The sequence below is a fragment of the Anomaloglossus baeobatrachus genome, chromosome 3, assembly GCF_048569485.1.
Source record: "Anomaloglossus baeobatrachus isolate aAnoBae1 chromosome 3, aAnoBae1.hap1, whole genome shotgun sequence".
NCBI classification, from domain to species: Eukaryota; Metazoa; Chordata; class Amphibia; order Anura; family Aromobatidae; genus Anomaloglossus; species Anomaloglossus baeobatrachus.
In genome coordinates this window covers 647,907,243-647,933,992 of record NC_134355.1, presented here as the reverse complement: position 1 = coordinate 647,933,992, position 26,750 = coordinate 647,907,243, and the positions used below count along the sequence as shown (strand labels likewise).

At 49.2% G+C, this 26,750-nt stretch overlaps 1 protein-coding gene across 2 annotated transcripts in view; it reads left to right on the top strand.

Annotated features, from left to right (window-relative positions):
• The window catches only part of ATAD2B (ATPase family AAA domain containing 2B), a 346,160-nt gene that overhangs the window by 41,478 nt on the left and 277,932 nt on the right, over positions 1 to 26,750 (top strand). For both annotated transcript variants that reach the window (XM_075341155.1, XM_075341154.1), the window contains exon 2: positions 18,456 to 18,610. In XM_075341155.1, the coding sequence (XP_075197270.1) occupies positions 18,456 to 18,610 (155 nt within the window). The remainder of the gene's footprint in view (positions 1 to 18,455; positions 18,611 to 26,750) is intronic.

Here is a 26,750-nt window from a genome sequence, read left to right as displayed (position 1 = left end):
TACAGCAAAAAAACGTTCATGACGCATGTTAAAAAAACATAGTGTGAAAGCCGCCTTAGCTGCAGAAAAGAAGTGACATGCTCATTCTTTTTCTTAAGAAAATCTACTGAAAGAATTTTCTTAAGAAAAAAACGCAGTGTGTGCACAGCTAATTTTTTTCCCCATAGGTTTTGCTGGGGAATGTCTGCAGAAAGGTTACAAGAATTTCTCAAGAAATTTCTGCAGCAAAAACGCAGGTAAAAAACGCAGTGTGTGAACATAGCCTTAAAGTTTAAAATGAGGAAAGAGAAAGGAGAGAAATGTATCCCTATCCTTTTCCCTTCCTAGACTACGGGGGTCGGTGTCCTAAATGAGGTGACGCCCCCATTCCACGACGGCTCAGTCCCTTAATGATGCCCTCCCTAATTAAGCAGGGTGCATTCCCTCTAGTAAATAGAAACACCCCAAAGCGGTAACACCACAGTGAGGAAGAAGTGCACAGTCCACTGTGGCTAATTTGTCTGTATCATCACCATGACATATAGGGGTTTGGGGCTTTAGGGGTCGTCAGATATTTTTGGATCAGTCTGTGTGCTCAATAGTAGATGAGAATAGATATAGCACGCAATTACAAAACAAACTATTTGCTATTCAAGAATTGCCCAACGCGTTTCGCCCTTACTGATAATCCAGGGCTCATCAGGGGCTTTTGAATAAAAATCTTGAAAAATTATTTTAATCACAATCTGTAACAAAAGAAAACCTCGTCGCCTAAAGATCCAATGATCCCACATAAGTTCAATATATATATATATATAAGAGGAAAATGGGGGGGTGCGTCTTAAAATCCGAATATAGCTTTTACATGGGGGGTCCTGTCTGTGCGGCGGCCGGGTGCCTGTGGCTGCGTGCAAGTGGCCGGGTACCTGTGCCTGCGTGCGGGCGGCAGTCTGGTGCCTGCGTGCGGGCGGCAGTCTGGTGCCTGCGTGCGGGCGGCAGTCTGGTGCCTGTGCCTGCGTGCATGCGGCAGTCGGGTGCCTGTGCCTGCGGGCGGGCGGCAGCCGGGTGCCTGCCACCACGGATCCCTGCGGCTCCTGCCACCACGGATGCCACCGCACCTGCCACCACGGACCCCGCTGCCACTGACCAGCCGCGCCTGCCAGCACAACCTCTGCCTCCTGTGACCCCCCCCGCTTCACCACCACTGCTGCCCCCCTCTGGTAAGAGAACACCGGAGTATAAGACTGACCCCATTTTTCTTTTTTTCACCTTTTTTTTTTTCTATGTCTAAATTTGGGGTGTGTCTTATAAAGCGAAAAATACGGTATTCATTTTAATCTTCATACTGACCACCGCTGGTTGTATCAGTTTTCCACTTGGATGGTATAGGAGATAATATATTACACTTCAGCCGGTCAATCACAAGACATACCCATATGTAGTCTCACATATATATATATATATATATATATATATATATATATATATATATATATATATATATATATATATATATATATATATATATATATATATATATATATATATATATATATATATATATATATATATATATATATATATATATTACAAACAATTCATTAGTACATATAAGTAGGCTGAAGTACAATCTTTCTAGGGTGTAATATTTATTGTACCAAATACAAGGATACTACCTGATGCATTGGTAGCACTCACAGCTTTAATCGTCAATAATATCCATTAGGTTACTAGAATATATCTAGAGGCCATAATAAAGATGCCAAGTTGTTTACGACTAGCAGTGTGGGTGCCAAAAAATCAACAAAATGTATGATAGCAATCCTATATACTTTCCAAAATCACAAATTACCTTCATATACATAGAAGTGTCCACAGTAAACAATGCTTGAATCACCCACAGTAGTGGCTGTAGAGTATTAGAATAATTACTTACCACCACAGCTAATAGTTCACCATTAAGGACCTGATAGGACCAGAAGCGGAGAGAGCATCATCAGTACCGCCCATAGTATGAGACCTAGTGGTCATATATCAACAAACAATGGAACAATAGAGCTATACCTTGTATGTGCATGAGGAGTAAACAGTTAATCATTCCAGATTGCCAGCCACTGTCCTATTTTGGGGTGGTCATTCATGCAGCCTCATGCACTTGGGATAAGGGTACGTCCAACCAATATTCCTGTATATTGTATAATTCGAGTTATCCTTATGTGATATAAAATAACCCGTACTCTGAAGACCCCATAAAGGGTAATCTCATACCTGGTTGCTGTCCCTCAGTGGAGCAAAAATAGGGCAAAGTAATGTCCACAGCAAACCCTGGTGTCTATTAATAAAACAAGCATCTTTAAATACTGGACTATGTGCTCCTAGTTGTTGGTGGATAAAAGAGTCCTACCTTGTATCAGTCCATATAGTTGAGGACGTAGATCCCAGGTCTGGCGTCCGACGGTCACTGACCATACTGAAACTCTGACCGCTATTTAAGGGAGTTTTTCGCGCCATCACAGGGATAAGGAGGATCCGGAAGTGACGTTACGCCATGTATTTTGCGATCCTCGAGTTACAGCCGGAAGTATGGCCGCGTCATCACCCGGTCACGTGATCGGGTAGTGTGCATCGCCGAACTCAATCCCCTATGCCAGTCATTAACGTTCCTAATGATGTTTGTGCATAGCGCTAAGTACTAGCGCATGCGCTGTTGGTAATTTCTATTTTATGTGCATAGCGCTACATGCTAGCACATGCGCAGTGATTTGTTGTCATTCCTATTAGTACAGCACAACGTGCTAGCGCATGCGCAGTGATTTGTCATTCCTTTTAGTATAGCACAACGTCCTAGCGCATGCGCAGTGATTTGTTGTCATTCCTTTTAGTATAGCACAACGTGCTAGCGCATGCGCTGTAGTCAATTATTTCTATGCTAAGCATGATTCCAAGCCAAAACGTCACACAATACTAAACCCAATAAGGACAATACTATCTGGACCATATCTTATAATATTGAGATATAGATATCAGTCATCTCATATATATATATATATTCAAGTCCATTAGACCATAGTTCATAACATGAAGGAATATTGATGAGGGATCTTAAAACCAAGGTGCAATAATTTTATACCAGTGTCATCTGTCCTAATAGACACAGTTAATTTTATGTAAAGAGTAATATCTCTCATATCACAAACATTATTGGCGCAGCAATGATGATTATATAATCTAGGAACCCAAGGCATAATTTCTAAAGGTGACGAGAGTTTAGAGCACACAGTGAATTATGTATGTAATCATAATATCTATGTACCCAGGTCACAAACATAGTATTATTGTAACCGTAGACCCTTTGATATCACATGGGTGAACTAGATAGAGAGGGAAGGTCTCCTACAGACGAATATTCCAAATTGTGGGGGCTAGGTCTCATTTGTTTTAGATAAAGGACGTGTAGCTAATCTGTTCGTTAAGGCCATAAGGATGTACAGAGCCCATCCAGAAGATCCATCTTGCTTCTCTTTGCAATAGGAGACTGTCCCAGTCTCCTTTTTCTTTCGGGCTCTGGTACTGTCTCGCTTGATGTGAACCTAATTCCTTCCAGTTGACCCCCATGTTGGAGGTTCATATGTCGTGCGATTGATGTATCCCGCTGGTTGCGGATATCACCAAGATGTTCACCTATCCGCACCCTAAATTGTCTTTTTGTCTTCCCTATATAGTTCTTAGGACATTCGCAGCTGTACAGATAGATTACCCCTTGGGTACGACAATTGGCAAAATTTCTGTTTTTGTATATTCTTCCTGTTATCACACTTTGCAAATCTGAAAATAAGGAGCGCTAATAGTGTAATACCAGATGGATAGGTACGGTATATAGGAATATACACTCACCAAATTTGTTTGTGAAAGTCACAACCACTAGTGCGCATGAGATTCTGACGTCTGCTGCTGCCAGACGTGGATGAACATTCAAAATGGAGTAGAGAAGGGGTTAACTCCGCGCATCAGCCAAAATGAAGATGTGGAAATGTTGATGATAATGAACTATCTTTATTCCATAGGTCTACGCGTTTCGAGGTGAAAACCTCTTCCTCAGGACCAGTATATCAACAGAAGTCTTCTGTTGATGTACTGGTCCTGAGGAAGAGGTTTTCACCTCGAAACGCATAGACCTATGGAATAAAAAGATAGTTCATTATCATCAACATTTCCACATCTTCTTCATGTTGGCTGATGCGCGGCGTTAACCCGTTCTCTACTCAATTTTGAATGTTTTCACACTTTGAAATTCTTTAGATGGAAAAATGAACTTACAGAACTTGCAGGCCCCACATCTAAATGTGCCGGTGTCACGTGTCAGTAGCCAAGCACTTCTGGATCTTTCTGGGGGCACAAAGTGGCTCTTGACCACAAGATCTTTGAGGTAACGGCCCCTGCGGAATGTCACTGAAGGGTAAGGAAGGATGTTATCCTTAATATCTGGATCCTGTTTACGGATTCCCCAGTATTTTCTGAGGATTCTCATTATTTGATTGTTTTGGTCATCAAAAGTGCCTACCAGTCTTGTTTGACCTCCTACATCTTCTTTCGTTTTACAGTTGAATACCTCATGCCTGTCCCTTACTGCTGCGTGATTGAAGCTTTTGTGAGCCACCTCTTCAGGATATCCCCTGTCAAGAAATCTTTTAGTTAATTGAGATGCCTGTCTTTTGATTTCTTGGTTGTCCGAGCAGTTCCTGCGTATCCACAAGAACTGACCCTTGGGTACAAACATCTAGATAAATTCCTTCAGGGGCCTAGTTTCCAAAATGGGGTCACTTGTGGGGTGTTTCTGCTGTTTAGGTACCTTAGGGGCCCTCCAAATGTGACATGGTGCCCGCAATCTTTTTCAGCCAAATTTCCTTTCCAAAATTCAAATATTGCTCCTTCCGTTCCAAGCCCTCCCATTTGTCCAAACAAAGGTTTCAGACCACATGTGAGGTATCGCCACGCTGCTAAGAAAGTGGGTAACAAACATTGGGGTCAAATTTTTGGAATTACCTCCTGAAAAAGTGAGAAAATTGATGCTAAAACAACATTTTTGAGAAAAAAAATGAAAATTTTCAATATGACAACATAACGTTATCAAAATCTGTGAAGTACCTGTTAGTCCAAAATGCTCACTATACCCCTAGATAGAAGCCTTGATAGGTCTAGTTTCCAAAATGGCATCACTTGTGGGGGGTTTCTGCTGTTTAGGTACCTTAGCGGACCTGTAAATGCAACATGGTACCTGCAATCTGTTTCAGCCAAATTTGCTTTCAAAAATTCAAATATTGCTCCTTCTGTTCCGAGCCCTCCCATTTGTCCAAACAGAGGTTTCTGACCACATGTGGGGTATCTGCGCGCTCATAAGAAAGTGGGTAACAAGTTTTGAGGTCCATTTTGTTGTGTTATTTCTTCTAAAAGTGAAATACATTTGGGGAGAGCAACATTTTTAGGTAAAATTTTATTTTTTTTCCTTTTTTTCATTCCACACTGCTTTTGTTCATGTGAAGCACCTGAAGGGTTACTAAACTTCTTGGATGTGGTTTTGAGTACTTTGGAGGGTGCAGTATTTAGAATGGTGTCACTTTTGGGTATTTTCTGTCATCTAGGCCTCTCAAAGTCACTTCTAATGTGATGTGGTCCCTAAAAAAAATGGTTTTGTAAATTTTGATGTAAAAATGAGAAATTGCTGATGAACTTTGAACTCTTCTAACTTCCTAACAAAAAAAATTTTGTTTCCAAAACTGGGCTGATGTAAAGTAGAGATGTGGGAAATGTTATTTTATTAACTATTTTTTGGCACAGAACTCTCTGGTTTAATGGTATAAAAATTCCAAAGTTGAAAATTGCTAAATTTTCAAATTTTTGCCAAAATTCAATTTTTTTCATAAATTAACGCAAAAAGTATTGTCCAAATTTAGTACGGGCATGAAGTCCAATATGTCACAAAAAAACAATCTCAATCACCGGGATCCGTTGAAGCGTTCCAGAGTTATAACCTCAGGAAGTGACACTGGTCAGAAGTGCAAAATTTGGTCTAGTCATTAAGGTGAAAATTAGCTCCGTCACTAAGGGGTTAATAAGAGTCAAATTATTAACACCATTTCTTAAGCCTCCCTACTGTGCATTTATTTATTTATTTTATTTTTTTAGTTAAATAAAATTAGTCTTCTTTTAAGGCGTTGTGCGCACTGGAAAATGGAATTTTCTTAAGAAAATTCCGCAGGCACTGAAAGATTTCCGCACCCGCGGTAAAAAACCGCGGCAAACCGCATGCGGTTTGCCGCCGTTTTACCGCGGTATTGCCACGGTTTTGCCGTGTGCGGGTTGGTACATGGGCTTTATTGCATTCAATGCAATAAAGCACATTGAAGAAAAAAAAAAATTCCTTCTGAGATAGATAGTAGATAGATAAATAGACAGAAGAATAGATAGAGGGATAGATAGATAGATAGAGGGATAGATAGACAGAGGATAGATCGCTGCATTTCTCACGGTCGGTAGTGAGTTCACATTACCGGCCGTGGGAAATGACCGGTAATTACCTCTGCTGTCTCGCTGCGAGGCTGCATTCATTCAGCGCTGTGTGTCAGTCGCGGCTGGATGTAAGCAGCGCAGGAGCTGTGGATTACGCCGGAGCTGTGGATTACGTCGGAGCTTTGTTTCGGGAGGGGTTAATAAAAGGGTGAACAAGGCTTATTTGTGTTTTTTATTTAAAATAAAGGATTTTTCTGTGTGTTTTTTCACTTTACTTACGGGTTGATCATGTCAGCTGTCACATAGACGCTGCCATGATCAAGCCTGGAGTTAATGGCGGTGATCCCCCACCATTAACTCCTTATATTACCCTGACTGCTACTGCATCACGGCAGCAGGAAGAGCCGGGGACACTCCGGTAGTGCCGCATAATGGATGCGACAGTCCCGGGACAGCTGCGGCTGATATTCCCGGCTGCGGGAGGTGGGAGGGAGGCGGGGGACATTAACCCCGCCTGAGAATACCGGGCCGCCGCTGTGTGCTAACCTCGGCTGGACGGTAAATATACAGCGGAGCCCACGTGTTTTGTTTTCTATATTTCCGTTTGATTTCTATGTGTCTGTGTTCTATATGTCTGTCTGTGTTCTATGTCTGTGTGTGTCTGTGATGTGTGTGTTTACTCTCTGCTCCGCTTCCTCTTCCTGTCATAATGACATCACTTCCCTGCAAAACCGCAGGCAAGCGATGTACATTACCGCAGGTAAACCACGAAATACCGCAGGGAATAACGCAGGAAAACGCAGTGAACCGCACATAATTTGCTGCCTGCGTTATTCCCTGCGGGATTTCACGATTACATTGGAGTCAATGTAGTGAAATCCTGCAGCAAAACATGCAGCTGTCAAATTCTGCCTAGTCCGCACAGGATTTTTTTTCTCCATAGGATTTGCTGGTGATTCACTGCAGAGATGTTATGAACATTTTCTGCAGCGAAACATGCAGAAAATCCGCGGCAAAATCCGGTAAGTGCGCACAGGGCATAAACCACACACATGTAATAAACGGCAGCTTTTACTGCAGCGAGGGAGATGGAGAGGTCGGCCCTGTGACCAGCTTCATAAGGATAAAAGAAAGGCACCATAATTAACCCGGCAGTGTGGACGTGTGACTTTACCTGTAAGGCCGTGTTCACACCACATTCGTGATCTCCACTGGTGAGGTTTGTGATATAAACACCTGTGTGTCTGTAGGGTATACAAGAGAGCTAAATGGTGCTCTACGTGGCAATATTACAGCGGTGCATGACCATCAACGTTTGTGGGGTGTGTGTGTGTGTGTGTGTGTGTGTGTGTGTGTGTGTGTGTGTGTGTGTGTGTAAAATTATATATATATGAGAGAGAGAGAGAGCTATTATGTAGATATAGTTAGAGATATAAATAGATATTATATAGAGATATAGATGGATATTATGTAGATATAGGTAGAGATATAAATAGATATGATATGGATATTATGTAGATATAGGTAGAGATATAAAAATAGATATTATATAGACATATAGATGGATATTATGTAGATATAGATAGATATAGATGGATTTCTTTGTCGCTCTATTGGGAGACCCAGACAATTGGGTGTATAGGCTATGCCTCCGGAGGCCGCACAAAGTATTACACTCAAAAGTGTTAAGCCCCTCCCCTTCTGCCTATACACCCCCCGTGCTCCCACGGGCTCCTCAGTTTTTTTGCTTTGTGCGAAGGAGGTCAGACATGCACGCACAGCTCCACAGATTGGTCAGCAGCAGCTGCTGACCATGTCGGATGGAAGAAAAGTGGGCCCATATAGGGCCCCCCAGCATGCTCCCTTCTCACCCCACTCTTGTCGGCGGTGTTGTAAGGTTGAGGTATCCATTGCGGGTACGGAGGCTGGAGCCCACATGCTGTTTTCCTTCCCCATCCCCCTCAGGGCTCTGGTGGAAGTGGGATCCTATCGGTCTCCAGGCACTGAGACCGCGCTTCATCCACAACTCCTGTGGAGCCTGCTGGATAGGAGCCGGGTATCGTTCAGGGACATGGCCCTGCTACTTGGAGGTACTCTGTATCCCGGTGGGGACCACGCACAGCAACACTCCAGCTTTGCTGGGTGTGCTAGTGCATCGGGGACCGCGGCGCTGACCGGGTTAATATGTGCCATTACACACTCAGCGTTGCTGAGTGTGTTTATGTATAGGGACTGCCGCACTGACCGCCGCTGCCATGGAAACACTGCGGCGCGGCTGGGACTTGTAGTGCGCCGGGGACTTCCACGCCGGCCGCGCTTTTACGGCGGCCGCGTTTATTACTAGAGTCCCCGGCTTTTTGCGGCCTAGTTCCTTTCCTCCCACCCCCAGCCCTGACAGGCAGGGGAAGGGCGGGACGCTGCTCAGAACGAGCAGCACTGAGGGCTGGAGCATGCTTTCCATACTCCACCCCCCTCACTGTGCACAGTGCGGGCACCAGTTCCCGCTCTTTCTGGGTCACGCCCACGGCTCCCTCCTCTCCTCAGGACGCATTCCTGTCAGCTCCTCGGACGCTGCAGAGGGGGACAAAGTCTGGGAGACCCAGGCAGGGACTCTGGTGGCCTCACAACCGCTTTAAGCGGGTGGTAAGCAGCACCTGTGGTGCTAGCCCCATTGTGCAGTAGTGTAACATTATATGTTTATTTTACACTGTATAGTGCACAGTTGATTTCTGGCTATATACCCTATTGTGTTGCTCAGGGAAGATAATAGCATGGCGCCCACGAAAGGCAGGGGTGCCAAAACACAGGCTTATTATGTTGCCTGCGCCGCATGTACGACCCCGCTACCGACAGGTTCCACTGACCCTCATTGTGTGCACTGTTCGGCCCCTGTGGCACTTGCTCAGCCAGAGCCTCTGCTAGGGGGGGCCCAGGGGGAGCCACCTGCTAACACTGTTCAGGTGACAGGGACGGAGTTTGCAAAACTCTGAGACTATGGCTAAGATACTAGAAGCCTTGCAGTCCAGGCCGGTATCTCAGCACAGGGACTCTGTTGAATCTTTGTTCCCTGGCCCACCTCAGCTGGACCAACAATGTCCTCCCGGGGTATCTCCTGGATCCCAAGCTGAGGGTTCTGACACAGACCCCAGCCCCAGACCGACTAAGCGAGCTCGCTTAGATTTTCCCTCGACATCATCATATTGTGCAGGGTCTCAGAGGGGGGAAGCTCTGGTTGATGATGCGGAGACAGCTGATCAGGATTCTGATCCTGAGGCCGCTCTCAATCTTGATACTCCGGACGGGGACGCCATAGTGAACGACCTTATTGCGTCCATCAATCGTATGTTGGATATTTCTCCCTCGGCTCCTCCGGTGGAGGAGTCAGCTTCCCAGCAGGAGAAATTCCGTTTCAGGTTTCCCAAGCGTACACCGAATATGTTTCTGGACCACTCTGATTTCAGAGAGGCAGTCCAGAATCACCATGCTTGTCCAGATAAGCGTTTTTCTAAGCGCCTTAAGGATACACGTTATCCCTTTCCCCCTGACGTGGTCAAAAGTTGGGCTCAGTGTCCCAAAGTGGATCCTCCAATCTCCAGACTGGCAGCTAGATCCATACTTGCAGTGGAAGATGGGGCTTCACTCAAAGATGCCACTGACAGGCAGATGGAGCTCTGGTTGAAATCCATCTATGAAGCTATCGGCGCTTCTTTTGCCCCAGCATTCGCAGCCGTATGGGCGCTACAAGCTATCTCAGCAGGTCAAGCGCAAATTGACGCAGCCACACGCACGTCCGCGCCACAGGTGGCGTCCATAACCACTCAGACGTCGGCATTTGCGTCTTACGCTATTAATGCTATCCTGGACTCTGCGAGCCGTACGGCGGTTGCAGCCGCCAATTCGGTGGTACTCCGCAGGGCCTTGTGGCTACGGGAATGGAAGGCAGATTCTGTTTCCAAAAAGCGCTTAACCAGTTTGCCAATTTCTGGCGACCGATTGTTTGGCGAGCGTTTGGATGAAATCATCAAACAATCCAAGGGAAAGGATACATCCTTACCCCAGCCCAAACCGAACATACCCCAACAGAGGAAGGGGCAGTCGAGGTTTCGGTCCTTTCGGGGCGCGGGCAGGTCCCAATTCTCCTCGTCCAAAAGGCCTCAGAAAGATCAAAGGAACTCTGATGCATGGCGGTCTAAGTCACGTCCTAAAAAGACCACCGGAGGTGCCGCTACCAAAGCGGCTTCCTCATGACTTTCGGCCTCCTCACTCCGCATCCTCGGTCGGTGGCAGGCTCTCCCGCTTTTGCGACACCTGGCTGCCACGGGTAAAAGACCGTTGGGTGAGAGACATTCTGTCTCACGGTTACAAGATAGAGTTCACCTCTCGTCCCCCGACTCGATTCTTCAGGTCATCCCCGCCTCCCGAGGGAGCCGAGGCTCTTCTGCAGGCGCTGGGCATTCTGAAGGCAGAAGGAGTGGTGGTCCCTGTTCCTCTTCAGCAACAGGGCCACGGTTTTTACTCCAACTTGTTTGTGGTCCCAAAGAAGGACGGGTCTTTCCGACCTGTCCTGGACCTGAAACTTCTCAACAAACACGTAAAGACCAGGCGGTTCCGGATGGAATCCCTCCGCTCCGTCATCGCCTCAATGTCCCAGGGAGATTTCCTTGCATCGATCGATATCAAAGATGCTTATCTCCACGTACCGATTGCTCCAGAGCACCAGCGCTTCTTGCGCTTCGCCATAGGAAACGAACACCTGCAGTTCGTGGCACTGCCGTTCGGCCTGGCAACAGCCCCACGGGTTTTCACCAAGGTTATGGCTACTGTAGTAGCGGTCCTCCACTCTCAGGGTCACTCGGTGATCCCGTACTTGGACGATCTGTTGATCAAGGCACCCTCTCTAGAGGCATGCCAACACAGCCTCGACGCTACCCTGGAGACTCTCCAGAGTTTCGGGTGGATCATCAATTTTCCAAAGTCAAATCTGACACCGGCCCAATCGCTGACATACCTTGGCATGGAGTTTCATACCCTCTCAGCGATAGTGAAGCTTCTGCTGATCAAGCAGCGGTCACTACAGACAGGGGTACAATCTCTCCTTCAAGGTCGGTCACACACCTTGAGGCGCCTCATGCACTTCCTGGGGAAGATGGTGGCAGCAATGGAGGCAGTTCCTTTCGCGCAGTTTCACCTGCGTCCTCTTCAATGGGACATCCTACGCAAATGGGACAGGAAGCCGACATCCCTCGACAGGAACGTCTCCCTCTCGCAGGCGACCAAAGCTTCCCTTCGGTGGTGGCTTCTTCCCACTTCATTATCGAAGGGGAAATCCTTCCTACCCCCATCCTGGGACGTGGTCACGACGGACGCGAGTCTGTCAGGGTGGGGAGCGGTTTTTCTCCACCACAGGGCTCAGGGTACGTGGACCCAGCAAGAGTCCTCGCTTCAGATCAATGTTCTGGAAATACGGGCAGTGTATCTTGCCCTGAAAGCGTTCCAGCAGTGGCTGGAAGGCAAGCAGATCAGAATTCAGTCGGACAATTCCACAGCGGTGGCATACATCAACCACCAAGGCGGCACACGCAGTCGGCAAGCCTTCCAGGAAGTCCGGCGGATTTTGATGTGGGTGGAAGCCACGGCCTCCACCATCTCTGCAGTTCACATTCCAGGCGTGGAAAACTGGGAAGCAGATTATCTCAGTCGCCAGGGCATGGACGCAGGGGAATGGTCCCTTCACCCGGACGTGTTTCAGGAGATCTGTTGCCGCTGGGGGGTGCCGGACGTCGACCTCATGGCGTCCCGGCACAACAACAAGGTACCGGCGTTCATGGCACGGTCTCAAGATCCCAGAGCTCTGGCGGCAGACGCCTTAGTTCAGGATTGGTCGCAGTTTCAGCTCCCTTATGTGTTTCCTCCGCTTGCACTGTTGCCCAGAGTGTTACGCAAGATCAGGGCCGACTGCCGCCGCGTCATCCTCGTCGCTCCAGACTGGCCGAGGCGGTCGTGGTACCCGGATCTGTGGCATCTCACGGTCGGCCAACCGTGGGCACTACCAGACCGACCAGACTTGCTATCTCAAGGGCCGTTTTTCCATCTGAATTCTGCGGCCCTCAACCTGACTGTGTGGCCATTGAGTCCTGGATCCTAGCGTCTTCAGGGTTATCTCAAGACGTCATTGCCACTATGAGACAAGCTAGGAAACCAACGTCCGCCAAGATCTGCCACAGGACGTGGAAAATTTTCCTGTCGTGGTGCTCTGCTCAGGGTATTTCTCCCTGGCCTTTTGCCTTGCCCACTTTTCTGTCCTTCCTTCAATCTGGACTGGAAAAGGGTTTGTCGCTCGGCTCCCTTAAGGGACAAGTCTCAGCGCTCTCTGTGTTTTTCCAGAAGCGCCTAGCCAGACTTCCACAGGTACGCACGTTCCTGCAGGGGGTTTGTCACATCGTCCCTCCTTACAAGCGGCCGTTAGAACCCTGGGATCTGAACAGGGTGCTGATGGTTCTTCAGAAACCACCATTCGAGCCAATGAGGGATATTTCTCTCTCACGCCTTTCGCAGAAAGTGGTTTTTCTAGTAGCAGTCACTTCACTTCGGAGAGTGTCTGAGCTAGCAGCGCTGTCATGCAAAACCCCTTTCCTGGTGTTTCACCAGGACAAGGTGGTTCTGCGTCCGGTTCCGGAATTTCTCCCTAAGGTGGTATCCCCCTTTCATCTCAATCAGGATATCTCCTTACCTTCTTTTTGTCCTCATCCAGTTCACCAATGTGAAAAGGATTTGCACTTGTTAGATCTGGTGAGAGCACTCAGACTCTACATTTCTCGTACAGCGCCCCTGCGCCGCTCGGATGCACTCTTTGTCCTTGTCGCTGGCCAGCGTAAAGGGTCACCGGCTTCCAAATCAACCCTGGCTCGGTGGATCAAGGAGCCAATTATCGAAGCTTACCGTTCGGCTGGGCTTCCGGTTCCCTCAGGGCTGAAGGCCCATTCTACCAGAGCCGTGGGCGCGTCCTGGGCTTTGAGGCACCAGGCTACGGCTCAGCAGGTGTGTCAGGCGGCTACCTGGTCGAGCCTGCACACTTTCACGAAGCACTATCAGGTGCATACCTATGCTTCGGCGGATGCCAGCCTAGGTAGACGAGTCCTTCAGGCGGCGGTTGCCCACCTGTAGGAAGAGGCCGTTTTACGGCTCTCTTACGAGGTATTATTTTACCCACCCAGGGACTGCTTTTGGACGTCCCAATTGTCTGGGTCTCCCAATAGAGCGACAAAGAAGAAGGGAATTTTGTTTACTTACCGTAAATTCCTTTTCTTCTAGCTCTAATTGGGAGACCCAGCACCCGCCCCTGTTTTTTTGTGTACACATGTTGTTCATGTTGAATGGTTTCAGTTCTCCGATATTCCTTCGGATTGAAGTTACTTTAAACCAGTTTATAATTCTTTTTCCTCCTTCTTGCTTTTGCACCAAAACTGAGGAGCCCGTGGGAGCACGGGGGGTGTATAGGCAGAAGGGGAGGGGCTTAACACTTTTAAGTGTAATACTTTGTGCGGCCTCCGGAGGCATAGCTATACACCCAATTGTCTGGGTCTCCCAATTAGAGCTAGAAGAAAAGGAATTTACGGTAAGTAAACAAAATTCCCTTCATTATGTAGATATAGATAGATATGTGGGTATAGAGATAGATAATATCTATCTATATCTCCATCTACATATCTATCTCTATCTAAATCCACATAATATCTATCTATATCTCTATCTCCCCAGAATATCTATCTCTACATAATATCTATCTCGATCTATATCCACATAATATCTATCTATATCTCTATCTACATAATATGTGGATATAGATAGAGATAGATATTATGTGGATATAGAGATATAGATGGATATAGATAGATATTATTATGTAGATCTAGAGAGAGATATTATGTAGATATAGATATGTAGATATAGAGATATAGATAGATATGTAGATATAGAGATATAGATAGATCCCGTATGTGGATATAGATAGATATTATTTAGATAGAGATATATACCGTAGATATTATGTAGATACAGATTGATATGTGATTATAGCGTTATAGATAGATATGTGGATATAGAGTTATAGATAGATATTATGTGGATATAGATGGATATATAGAGATATACCGGTAGATATTGAATATAGATTGAAATAGGTGTGTGTGTATATATATATATATATATATATATATATATATATATAATTATATTTTATATTATTAGAGAGAGGGAGTTATATATTAATATGAATAGTGATCTGTCAGTACATGTTCAGTGACATGTGTCCCACATATTGTGCAAAACCCTGACGTGAGCCAAGCGTATGCTGCAGGAATGTGTGCCCACGTGTCCGGATCTGTGTGCCAAGTTTTTCTCTTTAGTCCCAGTCCAGCCTCCGCTTCTTTCTACAAAGAATAAGTTGTCCTGTGCTGCGGCATCAATCCCAACACTTCAGACGGCCAGTGACCTTTTAATAAGTGCCCCCGTGGAAGAGAGGGGGTGCGGACCACTACAGTCCATGTACCCGGGCCGATAATCTGCAGAACTGACATCATTGCTCAGTGTTTGACCTTGTGTTTTATGTCAGCAGCACATCCATCTGCAGCTTCTGCACAGCAATGTGCTGCCGACTACAATCCAAACTCCAAACTGTATGGGGCCAGCGTTCCTACACTCTGCACATTCATCATGATTGCCGTATAGCAGTGTAAGGGTTACTGATGATCCAATATTAACGATTCGTGTTGGGATTATTTGTAGCAAATCCCAAAGTACTATTCCGGTGTTCATCACGAATAAAGAACCTGATGCCAAGCAATGGGGAATCCGAGCATTTTTCTGGGATATGCTCTGGAAAAATCCTCGGGTACTCTATTCACTTGCAATTAGGTTCGTTATTCATGACGAATACTGTATTCAGTTACAAATAATCTAAAGACAAATAGTTACGGGCGGCACGGTGGCTCAGTGGTTAGCACTGCAGTCTTGTGGTGGCTCAGTGGTTAGCTCTGCAGTCTTGTGGTGGCTCAGTGGTTAGCTCTGCAGTCTTGTGGTGGCTCAGTGGTTAGCTCTGCAGTCTTGCAGCGCTGGGGTCCTGGGTTCAAATCCCACCAAGGACACCATCTGCAAGGAGTTTGTATGTTCTCCCCGTGTTTGCGTGTTTTTTCTCCGGTTTCCTCTCACACTCCAAAGACATACAGATAGGGACTCTAGATTGTGAGCCCCAATGGGGACAGTGTTGCCAATGTATGTAAAGCGCTGTGGAATTAATAGCTCTATATAAATGAATACAATTATTATTATTACTATTCACCCATCACTAGTAAGGCTGTGTTTTTTTGTTTGCAGTAAAACCTACACTCTTGGCAGTAAAAAAAAAAAAAAAAGCTACTTCCAAAAAACTGGGGACGCCTCGCTGTTTGGGGACCCCGCAATGTGTGAACATAGCCTAACACGCACTAAGGCCCTGTGCACACTAGAGAATGGAATATTCTTAAAATTCCGCAGGCCCTGAAAGATTACCGCACTCACGGTAAAAAACTGCGGCAAACCGCACCCTAAAACCGCATGCGGTTTTACCATGATTCGCCGCCGCTTGTTCCCTGCGGTTTTTGACCATTTACCTATGGCAAAAAACACAGGTACCTGCAGAAAAGAAGGGACATGCAATTCTTTTTGCTGCAGAAAACATGCAGCAAAACCTGTTGGTGAAAATAAACGCCGCGTGCGCACAGGGCCTTATGGATTCATATTGTCAACCGTCCCTCACTACAGGCAGAATATCCGCCATGGATTCAGAGAGTTTTTGTTTGTTTATTTATTTGTTTTTTTTTATCTGCCCTGGATCAGATTTTCATGCTTTTTTTTGGTCCAGGTGTCCGTTACATTGTCTGTTTTTCTCATGTGGAACAAAAACCTGATGGAGCAGTAGTCAGGGAGAAATTAGTGTGATAAATCGGATAAAAATCAAATCAAAGGTCTGAAAGAAAAAAAAAATGTGGGGATGTGACAAGGGGGGAAAAAAACCCATAAAAAAATAGGTATATAAATATGTCCATGCAGACTGAGGAGCAGGGCGTTCCTGACGTGCGTTTCGTCAGCGTCTTCTCTTCATGCTGGGGAGTCTCCGGATTCCTCATAAACTTCTGCTCCGGCTCCGCCATCAGCAGCGCGTGCCACTCTCCAGCTGTGATATACGACGGCCCTACCGGTTGCCAAAAACAAGGGCTTTATTTACTAGAAGACTCGATGTGAACGTATCCTGAAATATGCAGTCATTCTCCAAGTTTCTCTTTTAAGCTATGTCCGCACGTTGCTTTTTACCTGCTTTTTTGCTGCTTTTTCAACTGCAGCGTTTAATGGCAAAATGGTTGTGTTCTGCTTTTCAAGCAAAGTCTATGGGAATTTGGGTTTCTTGTCCGCACTATGCTGTTCAAACTGCAGCCTTTTTGTTGCAGAACTTTAATCAAAAACTCAGCTTTGCAGTGCAAAACCCAAATGGCAAAAACAACTGACATGTCAATTGTTTTTGCCATTTGGGTTTTGCCCTGCAAAGCTGAGTTTTTGACCAAAGTTCTGCAACAAAAAGGCTGCAGTTTGAACAGCATAGTGCGGACAAGAAACCCAAATTCCCATAGACTTTGCTTGAAAAGCAGAACACAACCATTTTGCCATTAAACGCTGCAGTTGAAAAAGCAGCAAAAAAGCAGGTAAAAAGCAACGTGCGGACATAGCCTTATGTTATTTTTAAGGCACTTTTTCCTTTTTTTTTTTTTTTCTTTTTTTTTCTTTCTTTTTTTCTCTTCGCAGCCTTCTGACATGCTTTAACGTGTCCGGTGACTTTAGGCTGCGTTCTCATGCTGCAGATTTGGTGCCGATTTTTAATGTTTTCCAACCTTGTGCTACGGAAGCAAATAGCGACCCACAGAACTGCTGAGATGCCTGCGCATGTCATATTGTAACAAGCAGGACACGGGCACAACGCCTGCTGATCGTTCACAATTCCTCAGTGTACAGCATCTTGTACACTACGAGATACTCTGCTGCGCTTTCCTGGATTATAGACCTGGCAGTGACACAATTCCTATGTGCAGAGCATCTTGCATACTAGGTGATGCTCTGCTGTGTTGTTTTTTTTTTTTTCCCCCCTGAGTTGCCAGGTTGATTGACAGCACAGGATTCCATGTTGGTTCTGAGGTGCCGATTACTCAGGTGTTCCATCTTCCTGGTAATTGCTCTCCCAGAACCTCGCCAGTCGTACATTCTGGTTCTGTAGTTGTGCTGATGGCCTGTGTTCCTGCCTGTGTTCTGATCTTTTGTTTTCTAACCCTGAGCTGTTATTTGACTGCTCTCTACCCGCTCCCTGTTCCTGTCGTGACCTCCTGCCTTTTGACTTCGGACCGTTACCTGACCACGTCTGTTTTTCTCCCTGAACCAATTACGTACCCACCTGGAAATCTGACCCTCGTATTTTGACCTGTTTACTCTTCTGTGATCATACGTGTCCTCCTGTTACGTGACCCCGGCTTGTCTGACTACCCTTCCGTCTGTACTATCCGTAAGTAGTGGCTAGCATCACATAAGCGTTGACGTCTCGGCATAAGGTATCTGCACCCATCCCCGAACGGCAGATTTGAGAGGCTCTGGATGTCCTCGATTAACCTTTTTAATCACATCCAGACGCTGCCGGACTTTTTTGTAATTTCCACACAAACCTTGGTTTTTGTTGCATCTTTTAAATCCCTGAGTTGTCTATTTCTGCAGCAGAATTGAACCTTGTTGGTTCAGATTTTAACCATTCATTTCATTGTTCGCCCTTAATCCGCCGGCCTGACGTTCTGTTGTTGCATTTTTTTTTTTTTTCCCCCCCAAAGCCCCCGTTCTCAACTTGCTGCCGATGGCGCACCTATCACCTTTCCTAAAGATATATATTTTTGTTTTGACAGAAGGACGCCTGCAGTGACGCCAGCCTGAGCGACAGCCAGTTATCGCCTCCTGCCAAGCGAGCGTGTAACCATGCCGAACCTGTCCGGAAGGAGAGCCCGAAAGCCTGCGCCGCCAAACAGCGGGTGCCATGGAGCATGTCAACCAGGAGATCCAGGTAAAGACCATTGGCTGCCGCGACCACCTGTGATATTGTGACGAGATGCTATGCCAGCCCACTCACAGGTCCAGGCAGCACAGGAGAAATGGGAGCCACTGACGAAGTTTTGCTCATTGATTTATTTATTACAGATGTAATTTTCTGTAAAGTTGCGGAGACCATTTATACAAATGCAAAGCCAAGAGCTTGTAAGCACTGCCCTTGCCTAGGAGATTGGCCACCTCCTAGAGGCTGCAGCAGTGGCCGGTAACCTAGGCAACAAGCGATATTAAAAAAAAAATCTTCTTCGGCGCTCTATTGGGAGACCCAGACGATTGGGTGTATAGCACTCCCTCCGGAGGCCACACAAAGCAATTACACTAAAAAGTGTAAGGCCCCTCCCCTTCTGGCTATACACCCCCAGTGGGATCACTGGCTCACCAGTTTTCTGCTTTGTGCGAAGGAGGTCAGACATCCACGCATAGCTCCACTGTTTAGTCAGCAGTAGCTGCTGACTATATCGGATGGAAGAAAAGAGGGCCCATGTGGGGCCCCCAGCATGCTCCCTTCTTACCCCACTTGTGGTTTGTAAGGTTGAGGTACCCATTGCGGGTACGGAGGCTGGAGCCCACATGCTGTTTTCCTTCCCCATCCCCCTGAGGGGCTCTGAGGAAGTGGGATCTTACCGGCCACCAAGCCCTGAGGCCGGGCTCCATCCACAGACCCATAGAACCTGCTGGATGTGGAGCGGGAGTGCCGTTCAGGGACAAGGCCCTGCAACTTTCAGGTACTCTGTGTCCCCGTATGGCAGGCCTCGCGCACCCCAGGCTTGCTGGGTGTGCTAGTGCGCCGGGGACTGTAGCGCTGTGCGCTGGGCTTATAGTCCCCGCAGATTACTGGGGGACTTTATGTGTGTGGATCGCCGCGCCGACCGCCCCTGGAGCGACGGCGCAGCTGCGACTTGTAGTGCGCCGGGGTCGCGCCGACCGCGCTTTTACGGCGGCGGCGCTTCTAACTTTAGTCCCCGGCTTTCTGCGGCCTAGCTCCGCTTCGTTAACGCCCCCCACCCTGTCAATCAGGGTAGGGGAGAGACGTTATTCAATCGGCAGCGCCGAGGGCTGGGGCACGATTTACATGCTCCAGCCCTCTCACTGAGCACAGTAGGACACAGGCTTCGCGCTTTTTCTCTGTGCACGCCCTAGGCCCGCCCCCAGACTTGCAGCTCCCCAGGACGCCGGCAGCCATTATACACATGCAGTCTGGCTGGAGAACGGACGCAGGCTCTGGGGGACCCAGGCTAGGGGTTTCTGGCGACCACACACCCGCGCTCAGCGGGCGGTAAGCAGCACATACGTGCAGCCCCCCTAGTGCCACAGTGTTATATTTTTCGCTGTACATAGACACTGCTGTGTCTAGATATATTTAATACTGCACTGTAAGGTCGCCTCTTGGCTGTACACCCTATATTGCTTTGAGGAGACAACAGCATGTCATCCGCAAAACGCAAGGGTGCCAAGGCACGGGCTGTATACACTACTTGTACAGCATGTGGGGCTAATCTACCAGCAGGCTCCAACGACTCTCATTGTGTGCAATGTTCAGTCCCAGTGGCACTTCGTCAGCCAGAGCCTACTGTGGTGGTAGCCCAGGCAGAGACGCCTGTGAACCCTGCCCCGGTGACGGGGACAGAATTTGCAGTCTTTGCTGATAAAATGTCTGTGACTATGACAAAAATCCTGGAAACCTTGCAGTCCAGGCCAGTTGCTCAGACCATAGACACTGCTGTGTCTATGTTCCCCGGTCCCCCTCAGTTGGAACTAATCCGTACTTCAAGGGGGTCCCAGGCATCACAGGCTGAGGGCTCTGACTCCGATGAAAGTCCCAGTCCGCCTAAGCGAGCTCGCTGGGAGAGACCCTCCACGTCATCACGTGGTTCAGGGTCTCAGCGAGAAGGGTCCCTATATGAGGGTTCAGAGGTGGGTGATCAGGAGTCTTGTCCTGACGCCGCACTCAATTTGGATACGCCAGATGGTGACGCCATGGTAAATGACCTTATAGCGGCCATCAATAGGCTGTTGGATATTTCTCCCCCAGCCCCTTCTGCAGAGGAGGCAGCTGCACAGCAGGAGAAATTCCATTTCCTGTATCCCAAGCGTAAATTGAGTACTTTTCTGGACCACTCTGACTTCAGAGAATCCATCCAGAAACATAATACTTATCCGGACAAGCGTTTTTCTAAACGCCTTAAGGATACACGGTATCCTTTTCCCCCTGACGTGGTCAAACGCTGGACCCAGTGTCCAAAAGTGGACCCTCCAATATCCAGGCTTGCAGCTAGATCCATAGTTGCAGTGGAGGATGGGGCTTCACTTAAGGATGCCAATGACAGACAGATGGACCTTTGGTTGAAATCTGTCTATGAAGCTATCGGCGCGTCGTTTGCTCCAGCATTCGCGGCCGTGTGGGCGCTCCAAGCTATTTCAGCTGGTCTGGCACAGGTGGACTCTCTCATACGTCCAGCAGTGCCGCAAGTGGCGTCCCTAACTACGCAAATGTCTGCGTTTGCGACCTACGCTATCAATGCGGTACTGGACTCTACGAGCCGTACCTCAATGGCATCTGCCAACTCTGTAGTTTTGCGCAGAGCCTTGTGGTTAAAGGAATGGAAAGCAGATTCTGCTTCTAAAAAATGTTTAACCAGCTTGCCATTATCTGGAGACAGACTGTTTGGTGAGCAATTGGCGGAAATCATCAAACAGTCCAAAGGTAAGGACTCCTCCTTACCCCAGCCCAGATCAAGCAAACCTCCACAGAGGAAGTGGCAGTCAAAGTTTCGGTCCTTTCGAGGCTCGGGCAAGCCCCAATTCTCCTCGTCCAAAGGGACTCAGAAAGAGCAAAGGAGCTCTGATTCCTGGCGGGCTCACTCACGCCCCAAGAAAGCAACCGGAGGTACCGCTTCCAAGGCGGCTGCCTCATGACTTTCGGCCGCCTCCCTCCGCATCCTCGGTCGGTGGCAGGCTCTCCCGCTTTTGCGACATTTGGCTGCCACAGGTCAAAGACCGGTGGGTATCAGACATTTTGTCTCATGGGTACAGGATAGAGTTCAGTTCTCGTCCTCCGCCTCGGTTCTTCAGAACTTCCCCACATCCCGACCGAGCAGATGCCCTTCTGCAGGCGGTGAATTCTCTAAGAGCAGAAGGAGTGGTGGTCCCTGTTCCTCTTCAGGAACGAGGTCAAGGTTTTTACTCCAATCTCTTTGTGGTGCCAAAAAAGGACGGCTCATTCCGTCCTGTTCTGGACCTAAAACTGCTCAACAAGCATGTGAACGCCAGGCGGTTCCGGATGGAATCCCTCCGCTCAGTCATTGCCTCAATGTCTCAAGGAGATTTCCTAGCATCAATAGACATCAAGGATGCTTATCTCCACGTGCCGATTGCTACAGAGCACCAACGCTTCGTGATAGGAGACGACCATCTTCAGTTCGTAGCTCTGCCATTTGGTCTAGCGACAGCCCCACGGGTGTTCACCAAGATCATGGCGGCAGTGGTAGCAGTCTTGCACTCTCAGGGACACTCTGTGATCCCTTACTTGGACGATCTACTGGTCAAGGCACCCTCTCAAGAGGCATGCCAACTCAGCTTGACTGTTGCACTGGAGACTCTCCAGACGTTCGGGTGGATCATCAACTTCTCAAAGTCAAATCTGTCACCGACCCAATCACTAACGTATCTTGGCATGGAGTTTCATACTCTCTCAGCGATAGTGAAGCTTCCGCTGGACAAGCAGAGGTCACTACAGACTGGGGTGCAGGCTCTCCTTCAAAGTCAGTCGCACTCCTTAAGACGCCTCATGCACTTCCTCGGGAAGATGGTGGCGGCAATGGAAGCGGTTCCGTTTGCGCAGTTTCATCTGCGCCCACTTCAATGGGACATTCTCCGCCAATGGGACGGGAAGTCAACATCCCTGGACAGGAAAGTCTCCCTTTCCCAGACGGCCAAGGACTCTCTGCAGTGGTGGCTTCTTCCCACCTCTTTATCACAGGGGAGATCCTTCCTACCCCCATCCTGGGCGGTGGTCACGACAGACGCGAGTCTGTCAGGGTGGGGAGCAGTTTTTCTCCACCACAGGGCTCAGGGTATGTGGACCCAGCAGGAGTCCACCCTTCAGATCAATGTTCTGGAAATCAGAGCAGTGTATCTTGCCCTACTAGCCTTCCAGCAGTGGCTGGAGGGAAAGCAGATCCGAATTCAGTCGGACAACTCCACAGCGGTGGCATACATCAACCACCAAGGGGGGACACGCAGTCGGCAAGCCTTCCAGGAAGTCCGGCGGATTCTGATGTGGGTGGAAGCCACAGCCTCCACCATATCCGCAGTTCACATCCCCGGCGTAGAAAACTGGGAAGCAGACTTCCTCAGTCGCCAGGGCATGGACGCAGGGGAATGGTCCCTTCACCCAGACGTGTTTCAGGAAATCTGTCACCGCTGGGGGGTGCCGGACGTCGACCTAATGGCGTCACGGCACAACAACAAGGTCCCAACCTTCATGGCACGGTCTCGCGATCAAAGAGCGCTGGCGGCAGACGCCCTAGTGCAAGATTGGTCGCAGTTCCGGCTCCCTTATGTGTTTCCACCTCTGGCACTCTTGCCCAGAGTGCTACGCAAGATCAGATCCGATTGCAGCCGCGTCATACTTGTCGCCCCAGACTGGCCGAGGAGGGCGTGGTACCCGGATCTGTGGCAGCTCACGGTCGGCCAACCGTGGGCACTACCAGACCGTCCAGACTTACTGTCCCAAGGGCCGTTTTTCCATCGGAATTCTGCGGCCCTGAACCTGACTGTGTGGCCATTGAGTCCTGGATCCTAGCGTCTTCAGGATTGTCCCAAGGGGTCGTTGCCACCATGAGACAGGCTAGGAAGCCCACGTCCGCTAAGATCTACCACAGAACGTGGAGGATATTCTTATCCTGGTGCTCTGCTCAGGCAGTGTCTCCCTGGCCATTTGCATTGCCTACCTTTCTTTCTTTCCTGCAATCTGGGTTAGAAAAAGGTTTGTCGCTCGGCTCCCTTAAAGGTCAGGTCTCGGCGCTATCCGTCTTTTTTCAGAGGCGTTTGGCACGCCTTCCTAAGGTGCGCACGTTCCTACAGGGGGTTTGCCATATCGTACCCCCGTACAAGCGGCCGTTAGATCCATGGGATCTGAACAGGGTACTAGTTGCCCTCCAGAAGCCGCCCTTCGAGCCTCTGAGAGAGGTTTCACTTTCTAGACTATCACAGAAAGTGGCTTTTCTGGTAGCGATCACATCTCTTCGGAGAGTGTCTGAGCTGGCAGCACTATCATCCAAGGCTCCCTTCCTGGTCTTCCACCAGGACAAGGTAGTGCTGCGCCCCATTCAGGAGTTTCTCCCGAAGGTGGTATCCTCTTTTCATCTTAATCAGGATATCTCTTTGCCTTCGTTTTGTCCTCATGCAGTTCATCGGTATGAGAAGGATTTACATTTGTTAGATCTGGTGAGAGCACTCAGAATCTACATTTCCCGCACGGCGCCCTTGCGCCGTTCGGATGCACTCTTTGTCCTTGTCGCTGGTAAGCGCAAAGGGTCGCAGGCTTCTAAGGCCACCCTGGCTCGATGGATCAAAGAACCAATTCTTGAAGCCTACCGTTCTGCTGGGCTTCCGGTTCCATCAGGGCTGAAGGCCCATTCTACCAGAGCCGTGGGTGCATCCTGGGCATTACGACACCAGGCTACGGCTCAACAGGTGTGCCAGGCAGCTACCTGGTCGAGTCTGCACACTTTCACCAAACATTATCAGGTGCATACCTATGCTTCGGCGGACGCCAGCCTAGGTAGAAGAGTCCTGCAGGCGGCAGTTGCCTCCCCGTAGGGGAGGGCTGTCTTGCAGCTCTAACATGAGGTATTTCTTTACCCACCCAGGGACAGCTTTTGGACGTCCCAATCGTCTGGGTCTCCCAATAGAGCGCCGAAGAAGAAGGGAATTTTGTTACTTACCGTAAATTCCTTTTCTTCTAGCTCTTATTGGGAGACCCAGCACCCGCCCTGTTGTCCTTCGGGATTTTTGGTTTGTTTGCGGGTACACATGTTGTTCATGTTGAACGGTTTTCAGTTCTCCGATGTTACTCGGAGTGAATTTGTTTAAACCAGTTATTGGCTTTCCTCCTTCTTGCTTTTGCACTAAAACTGGTGAGCCAGTGATCCCACTGGGGGTGTATAGCCAGAAGGGGAGGGGCCTTACACTTTTTAGTGTAATTGCTTTGTGTGGCCTCCGGAGGGCAGTGCTATACACCCAATCGTCTGGGTCTCCCAATAAGAGCTAGAAGAAAAGGAATTTACGGTAAGTAACAAAATTCCCTTCTTTCTGCTCTTGAGATTAAAGTTTTTAATAGGAAGTACAGTATTTTTCGGTTTTATAAGACCCACCCGAAATTTAGAGGAAAATAAAGGGGTCCGTCTTACAGTCCGGTGATGTCAGGACTCAGCAGCGGTGGTGGAGCAGGGTCATAGGAGGCAGGGGTGGTGGTGGAGCAGGGTCACAGGAGGCAGGGGTGGTGGAGAGGGGTCACAGAAGGCAGGGGTGGGTGGTGGTGGAGAAGGGGTCACAGAAGGCAGGGGTTGGTGGTGGTGGAGAGGGGGTCACAGAAGGCAGGGGTGGGTGGTGGTGGAGAGGGGTCACAGAAGGCAGGGGTGGGTGGTGGTGGATAGGGGTCACAGAAGGCAGGGGTGGGTGGTGGTGGTGGAGAGGGGTCACAGAAGGCAGGGGTGGGCGGTGGTGGAGAGGGGTCACAGAAGGCAGGGGTGGGTGGTGGTGGAGAGGGGTCACAGAAGGCAGGGGTGGGTGGTGGTGGTGGAGAGAGGTCACAGAAGGCAGGGGTGGGTGGTGGTGGTGGTGGTGGTGGAGTGAGGTCACAGAAGGCAGGGATGGGTGGTGGTGGAGAGGGGTCACAGAAGGCAGTGGTGGGTGGTGGTGGAGAGGGGTCACAGAAGGCAGTGGTGGGTGGTGGTGGAGAGGGGTCACAGAAGGCAGGGGTGGGTGGTGGTGGTGGTGGAGAGGGGTCACAGAAGGCAGGGGTGGGTGGTGGTGGTGGTGGTGGTGGTGGTGGTGGTGGTGGGGAGGGGTCAGAAGGCAGGGGTGGGTGGTGGTGGTGGGGAGGGGTCACAGAAGGCAGGGGTGGGTGGTGGTGGTGGTGGTGGTGGTGGGGAGGGGTCACAGAAGGCAGGGGTGGGTGGTGGTGGTGGTGGGGAGGGGTCACAGAAGGCAGGGGTGGGTGGTGGTGGGGAGGGGTCACAGAAGGCAGGGGTGGGTGGTGGTGGAGAGGGGTCACAGAAGGCAGGGGTTGGTGGTGGTGGACAGGGGTCACAGAAGGCAGGGGTGGGTGGTGGTGGTGGAGAGGGGTCACAGAAGGCAGGGGTGGTGGTGGTGGTGGTGGAGAGGGGTCACAGAAGGCAGGGGTGGGTGGTGGTGGTGGTGGACAGGGGTCACAGAAGGCAGGGGTGGTGGTGGTGGTGGAGAGGGGTCACAGAAGGCAGGGGTGGGTGGTGGTGGAGAGGGGTCACAGAAGGCAGGGGTGGGTGGTGGTGGAGAGGGGTCACAGAAGGCAGGGGTTGGTGGTGGTGGTGGTGGTGGACAGGGGTCACAGAAGGCAGGGGTGGGTGGTGGTGGTGGTGGACAGGGGTCACAGAAGGCAGGGGTGGGTGGTGGTGGTGGTGGACATGGGGCACAGAAGGCAGGGGTGGGTGGTGGTGGTGGTGGAGAGGGGTCACAGAAGGCAGGGGTGGTGGTGGTGGTGGTGGAGAGGGGTCACAGAAGGCAGGGGTGGTGGTGGAGAGGGGTCACAGAAGGCAGGGGTGGTGGTAGAGTGGGGTCACCTTCACAACAGAAGGCAGGGGTGGTGGTGGAGTGGGGGTCACAGGAAGCAGGGTCGGTGGTGGAGCAGGGTGGTGAGGCGGGTGTCACAGATGCTGTGAGTAGGCAACTTCCAGAAACTCAGACTTTAAAGAAATGGCGTCCATAGTTGGTACATGCGCAGTTTGAGCCATTGGCTCAATGACAAGCCGAGATCTCATCTGCGTGCGCGCCACCTCCGGGCACCATTTTCCTTAAGTCAACTGCTGCAAGATCAATGGGCCGGAGGCGGTGCA